Raw genomic sequence first — 7392 nt, forward strand, 5'->3', positions numbered from 1 at the left:
TCAATAAAATGTAAAAGCGTGTGTTAAATTTTCATATTAGGTCATAGCAGGTATTAAACACCAGCAGAAAAATTACATATTAAGCCCTGAAGTGGGGGCACGAACCCATAACCTTCTGTCTATTGATTACTGTCTACCCTTGATAACACTGCACTGTACAGTACAGAATAAGGAGTATATTACCCCTTTACTCCTGATAATACTGTCCCCATCCCGCTCATTACAACTTTGGAAACCATGCCTCACCCTCTATTCCCGGACCCAATTTAGCCCGATTGGGTCCATTCCTATTGGTTCCAACACTAGCCAATCCGGAGGTCTTTATTCCAGCCCCACCATATGAGCCTCGATGCTCCTTATGAGGCAGGATGAGTAGGGAAGATTCCTCCCAACACTGAACTTCAAGCTGGAGGAAGCCATTTGGGGTGGAAAGAAATCTGGTGACACTAACCTGGTTCACATTGGAACTGCACCAGCCTCGAACATTATTGCTAAGCCCAGACGGTACTTCACTCACCGCTCCCTGAGGGTTGCTGGTTCCATCTCCGCTCTCTTCCCCCGAGAGATCCTGGAGCACTGTGTTGACTCCCTTCGCCAGGTCCGACAGCCGGCTCAACATGGTGGAGCTGCACCCAGGACAAGCACACAATGTTAGATTGTTCACTTATCAAGAAGACAGGGTGGAAAGAGTCAGAGGGACGAGGAGGTGAATCGGGAAGTCATGGTTTGGGGGGAATGGGAAGACTGAGAGGTGAGGAGCTCCACAGTCTTTGGATCCTGAGAAAGAACGAGTCGGGGTAGTGGGTCTTGATTTAAACAGTGAGAGGACACAGCAAGGAGGAAGCGTGTATAGGGCCAGTGTGCAGGAGACGCACTGACCAAGGATCTCGATAAAACAAACACAAGAAAGATTGCAGCGGAGAGATGTAGCAAAAGGGAGAAGTGAGAAAGCAATTGGCAGCACAGCGTTTCCGGAGGTGAGGCAGGGCTGGGCTCATATTGCTAGGTGAGAAATGGAGACCTGCCTATGTAGACCAAAGCCACCTGCTCCCAACCCAAGGGATGCAGACATCACCAAACCCTGCCCCTGAGGGGCATCACCAAACCCTCTCCTTAAGGGTAGTGGAAATCTGGAACTCCCCCCCCCACCCCCGCCAAAAAGCTTGTGAATGCTGGGGGTCAATTGAAATTTTCAAGACTGAAATAGATAGGTTTTTGTTGGGTCAGGGTATCGAGGGATATGGAGCAAAGGCAGGTAAATGGGGTTGAGGTACACATCAGCCATGGTCTAACTGAATGGTGGAACAGGCTCGAGAGGCTGAATGGCCTCCTCCTGTTCTTATGCAATTTACAGATATTCCCTTAGAATCATAGAAAGGTTACAGCACAGAAAGAGGCCATTCGGCCTGTCGAGCCCATGCCAGCTCTCTGCAAGAGCAATCCAGTTAGTCCCATTCCCCCGCCCTATCTCCACAGCTCTGCAAATTTTATCCCTTCAAGTACTTATCCAGTTCCCTTTTGAAGGCCATGATTGAATCTGCCTCCACCACCCCCTCAGGCAGTGCATTCCAGATCCTAACCACTCGCTGTGTAAAAAAGTTTTTCCTCATGTCACCTTTGGTTCTTTTGCCAATCACCGTAAATCTATGTCCTCTGGTTCTTGACCCTTCCACCAATGGGAACAGTTTCTCTCTATCTACTCTGTCTGGACCCTTCATGATTTTGAATACCTCATCAAATCTCCTCGCGACTGTCTCTGTTCTAAGGAGAACAACCCCAGCTTCTCCAGTTTAACCACAATAGGTATTTGACAATAAATCAATTAAGCAAGCAGTTAGATCCAGAGTATATTAGCAAAGAGTCTGCAAGATGGAGTTTGTATGCTGAGGTTGAACAGCTGAATGTACAATTGTTTTAAGCCTTAATGAAGTTATTGCTTTTTATTCAGTCATGGGTTAGAATGAATCCTGAAGCCTCTTTAAGTACGATCCGTAAATTCCCGTCTCACACCACTGCTCTATTGAACGGAACTTGTAAACAGGTCACCAGCTTGGATTGCTGCCCTCTGCATTTACTGCTGGATGTTTACTTCCTGGTTACACTTAGTGACTGGCTACATCCCAGCAGCGCACAGTCATCTATGGCCCACTTGGGAGCCAAGATCTGGGGCAGGAAAGGCCCGAAGTGTTGCAAAAAGGAGTTTAGGAGTGGAACTTGAAGGGTGGTAATCTCTGGTTTACTCCTCCAGCTAGAAGGATAGAAAGTTCAGGGAGCTCAACACACGGCTGAGGGCTGGCGTCAGGAAGAGGGTTTCCGTTTTGTGGGGCGTTGGCAGCAGTTCTGGGGAAGGGGACAGCTATTCCGTATGGATGGGCCACATCTACACGGGAACATAGGAACAGGAGGCCGTTCAGCCCCTCGAGCCTGTTCCGCTATTCAACTAGATCATGGCTGATCTGTATCTTAACGCCATCTACCTGCCTTGGTTCTGTAACCCTGAACTGGAAGGGAGCGAATAAGGTGCCAAAATAGATAAATAGGGAAATGAAGAGTCATTTAAACTCAGAAGGAAGAGGTCGGGGAAAATAAAAGCAATCAGAAACCGCAGGTAGAGAAGGTAGAAATAGATGAGGTAAGTTTACAAATTAAAAACAATAAAATGGAGATATCGCAGCAGGATTAGAAGAGGGAAATCAAATGGACCAGTTATAAGGAGAAAAAAGACAGCTGAAGGAATGAGGCGTTTGAACAAAAACAATCAAGGGAAAAGAGCTGAGTTAAATACAAACAAAAAATAGATAAAGTTCATGTATTGCAATGCTTAGAGCAATGGGGAATAAACTGGGGTAATTAGAAGCAATTATGTCACAGGATGATGTCAATATAACAGCACCAACCGAAACTTGGCTACAAACTGGGCAGGAGTGGAAAATAAACACGTCGGGTTATAATATTCCTAGGAAGGGCAGAATAGGTCGGAAAGGAGGGGTGGCAATATTGGTGAAGGAGGGAATACCTGCTGTACACAGGTGATGTACACACTGAGTCAATACGGTTAGAGATCAAAGATAAAAGATAAAAAGGGGTTGTTGCATTAGTGAGGCTGTACTACAGACCCCCTAACTGTGTAGACAGATAGGGAGGTGAACAGGAATAACAACACTTTTGTTCTGGGACTATTTGCAGGGCTGTGGGACTAATTGGATTGCTCTTTCAAAGAGCCGACACAGATAAGACGGGCCGAAATGTCTCCTTCTGTGCTGTATGATTCTATGATTTTAATTACTCATTTTGGAACAGGGAGGGCGTAAATAGAGAAAAAGGAAAGGAATTCAGAATTCCTAAAATGTGTGCAGGACTTCTTCTCCCAAACAGTATGTCTGTACACCTATAAGGGTGGGGATGATGTAGGAGTATGAGGAAAGAATCTAAAAAAAAAGTACAATATTCCACAAATATATCAGTAAAAAGCGAATTGTTAAATATGCGTTACCACATGGGTGACAATTTATAGAAGATTAAGGAGTATAGAATTTGGGGCAGGGTAGCAAATTGGATTAGAAACTGATTAGCAGGGAGGAAACAGAGAGTAGGAATTAAGGGCAGTTTCTCAGCGTGATTGGAAGTGGATTGCGGTGTCTCAGAGGGTCCTGTTCTGGGACCACTTCTGTTCACTGTGAACATTACTGATTTGGATTTAGGGCTAGAGGGATTGGGGTGTTCAAATTTGCAGATGATAAAATAGGCAGAGTAAATAATTCTGAGGACCAAAGGAAGCTCCAATGGTATATAGATAAGATGGTGGAATGGGCAAAAAGTGACTGATGGAATTCAATGTCAGTAAATGTGAGGTAGTACCTTTAAATAAAAGTAAAATTCTACTCTGAATGGGGGAAGGTTGAGTGATGTGGAAGAGTAGAGGGATTTAGGGGTTCAGATTTACAGGACATTAAAAGCAGCAGCTCAAGTGGATCAGGCTATAAAAAAGCTAATGGAATCCTGTATTTTATGGCAAGAGGTGTAGAATGTAAAAGTCAAGATGTAATGGTGATTCTATATAAAACCTTGGTAAGACCACAGTGTGCAGTTTTGGTCTCCACACTATAGGAAGGAGGTTGAGGCAATGCAGAGGGTACAGCACAAATTCACTAGGATGCTGCCTGGTGTGAGGAAATACAAATACAAGAAAAGACTTGAAGAATCAGGGCTGTTTTTGTTAGAACAGGGGAGATAACAGATTAAAATGATGAAGGGTTGGGACAGAGTAGATAGAAACAGACTATTTCCAGTGGTTGAGAATGAGGGAACAGGAGAAACTTTTTTTTAAACACAGTGTTGAGAGACTGTGGAATGCACGACCAGAGTTAATGATTGAAGCAGAGACCATGTCAATATTTGAGAATAGGTTAGATGGGTGACTGAAGGAAAGAGAGGGATAAATGGACGGAAACAGTGTTATCACCAGGGTTTCAGTGATGTAATGGTATTGACACTCGGATTTTAGTACACAATGTTATAACGCTTATCAATTCAATCAACAACTACAACAACTTGATTTATATAGTGCCTTTAACATAGTAAAACATTCCAAGGCACTTCACAGGACCGTTATCAAACAAAATTTGACACTGTGACACATAAGGAGATATTAGGACAGGTGACCAAAAGCTCGGTTTAAAGGAGTGTCTTAAGGGTAGAGAGAGGCGGAGAGGTTTAGGGAGGGAATTCCAGAGCTTAGGACCTAGGCAGCTGAAGGCACGGCCACCAATGATGGAGCGAAGAAAATCGGGGATGCACAAGAGGCCAGAATTGGGGGAGCGCAGGGATCTCGAATGGTGTGCGGCTGGAGGAGGTTACAGAGATCTCTTGTTTCAAGGCAACTGTCTGATCATTTGGAGCAATGAATACTGGACAGGAAAAGCCCAGTTTTGCAATGCTGAGTTTTAAATACGCACTGTATAAATCTGTGAAACAGGAGCTGATTAAACATGCACAAAATGGTTTGGTTAACCTTCTGCAAAGCTGAAATGGGCCTGTTTCCCATGAGTGTATTGGCATAATTGTAATCTCTCCTGTAATGTACAATAATGTCAAAAAATCCTAGCAATAACACAAAGTACAATTATTACCTAGGGCAAGTGATTTGCTGCCATTCAATATCCCAGAACAAATCCTGTGGATGTCTATACTTATTGCATGAATTGCAACTGACTGCCTGAGTACCACATTTCTGCATAGTCCCAGCAAAGAGTCACAGTGCACTTTTCTGAGTGAGAAACCACTGTACACAGCAACAACTATTTGCACTTATACGGACCTTAACTTAGTAAAACCATCCAAGGCACTTTTTGAGTGAGTGTTTTACAACTGGATTAAGAACTGATCTCGTAGTGTGGGACTGGAGTCATGTGTCAGCCAGACCATCGGAGCGAGAGTGAGAGAAAAGACAGGTTCATGTTTGGGGTAGAGGTGGTGGGAATCAATGGACAGTTTCACCTGAAACACTGACCCGCATTTCCTTGTTTCAGATGCCGAGGGAGCTGCTGCGTATTATCAGCATCGTAATTTAAGATCAATGCAGATCAGCCTGAAACACACACACTCAGTCTGGCCAGGTACAGCAGCACCTGTCTCACGCTCTGATGTAAATTATAGATGGTTTATGAGATTACAATAACTGGATACAATCCAATCCGAGGACCTGGGTGAATAGGGGGGATACCGGGAGGGGGAGCAAGACAAGGGATTTGGTACCTGGGGGAACACAGTTTGGTGACAGTCTCAATGTCCAGGCTACAGTAGTTTTGTGGTCTGTGACACTAGTGAACTAGTTGGGATTTCCTGGCAGCTTCCATGGTCAGCTTCCTGGTACCAGCCAACAAATTAGCAGATTTACTGATTTCTGTTTCTCAACTTGCCATGGTGGGATTTGAACTCTCAACCTCTGCTAGTCCAGTACCAGAAGCATTAAACTGGTTGCAATTGACTGTTTAAGTATCACATTTCTGCAACAGTCACCGTGCACTTTTCTGAGTGAGAAACCATTGTACAGAGCAGCAACAACGTGCACTTATATCGTCATAAAACTATCCAGGGCGCTTCTTGAGGCTGTCACAATTCACCAATCACAACAAAGTACCTGGATCGTATTCAGTTATTATAATCTTATAATAAATTATCTAATTTACATCAGACCTTGAGATAGTGAGACAGTTTCTGGCCAGACTGTAAGTGTTTGCTTTTCAAGCTGATCCGTGTTGATCTTAAATTACAATGCTGGTGATACACAGCAGCGGGTCAGTGTTTCAGGTGACACCGTATATCGATTCCCACAGCCTCTACCCCAAACGTGCACCTGTCCTTTCTCCCTCTCATGCTGACTGCTCTGCTGTGGGATTCTAGTGTTTTTTCCTTATTTCCCATTTCTAGCAATTCCAGGCCGGATAATCTTTCTTTATTCACTGGTGATGGGGCGGCAGTAAATGTACAGTTCCAGGAGGCAGGGGTGATGGCACGGGGCCCATAGTAGTTTGGGCATCGCATCAGCCATTTTCTCACAGCCGGTCGGACCAGGCACAGATTACAGGGCCCAACAGTGCCGCCAGGCCAAAGACCAGGCCAGCAGCTGGTGAACACGGGGAGGCAGCACACACCACTCACCATCACACCTTTTATTTCAATCCAAAAGCAGACCTCACCCCATGTTACATTGGGAGTCTCCAGGCACCGCTGTCCCTGTGTTTCCCCACTCTGGGTACCACGTCCTGTATCTCGCTCCCCCTCTCAGTATCCCCCTATTCTCCCCCCCACCTTGTCCCCCAAGGTCCTAGAGTCCCCCCCAGCGCCCCTCCCCCCCATGTCCCCCCCCTATTGCCCCGTGTCCCCCCTATTGCCCCTCCCCCCGTGTCCCCCTATTGCCCCTCCCCCCCATTGGCCCGTGTCCCCCCTATTGCCCCTCCCCCCATTGCCCCGTGTCCCCCTATTGCCCCCCCCCGTGTGTCCCCCTCTATTGCCCCTCCCCCCCCGTGTCCCCCCCAAAATTTTGCCCGGACTCCGCCCTCTGGGCCGCGACCAGATCTCCGCTCCATTCACGACAGGGAGCCGATTGAGGTCGGCTCTGGCCGAGCGGCGGAGTCTGTTGGCGGGACCCCGCTCTCGGCCTCTCCCTCTCCCTCTCCCTCTCCCCCCCCCGGGCCTCGGCCCCTCTCCCTCTCCCTCTCCCCCCCCCGGGCCTCGGCCCCTCTCCCTCTCCACCCCCGGGCCTCGGCCTCTCACTCACCCGCTCCCCGAACGAACAGCAGCCACATCAGCACCGCGACCCGGAACCACAACTCACCGCACCGACAGCACTTCCGGGAGCATCACCATGACAACCGGGGAAAGCGGCCCTGA

At 47.0% G+C, this 7392-nt stretch overlaps 1 protein-coding gene across 3 annotated transcripts in view; it reads right to left on the reverse strand.

Annotated features, from left to right (window-relative positions):
• LOC137341773 (golgin subfamily B member 1-like) overlaps positions 1–7321 on the reverse strand; it is a 66199-nt gene extending 58878 nt beyond the window's left edge. For 2 of the 3 annotated variants that reach the window (XM_068005267.1, XM_068005265.1), the window contains exons 1-2: positions 6699–6710; positions 518–626 (exon numbers count right to left, since the gene is read on the reverse strand). In XM_068005267.1, coding sequence (XP_067861368.1) covers positions 518–626; positions 6699–6703 — 114 coding nt within the window. In that variant the 5' untranslated portion in view covers positions 6704–6710. Of the gene's footprint in view, positions 1–517; positions 627–6698; positions 6711–7279 lie in introns of those variants that run through there. The other variant, XM_068005266.1, reaches the window with a different exon arrangement.
• Positions 7322–7392: the final 71 nt, after the last annotated feature.

This window comes from Heptranchias perlo, chromosome 24 (assembly GCF_035084215.1).
Source record: "Heptranchias perlo isolate sHepPer1 chromosome 24, sHepPer1.hap1, whole genome shotgun sequence".
NCBI classification, from domain to species: Eukaryota; Metazoa; Chordata; class Chondrichthyes; order Hexanchiformes; family Hexanchidae; genus Heptranchias; species Heptranchias perlo.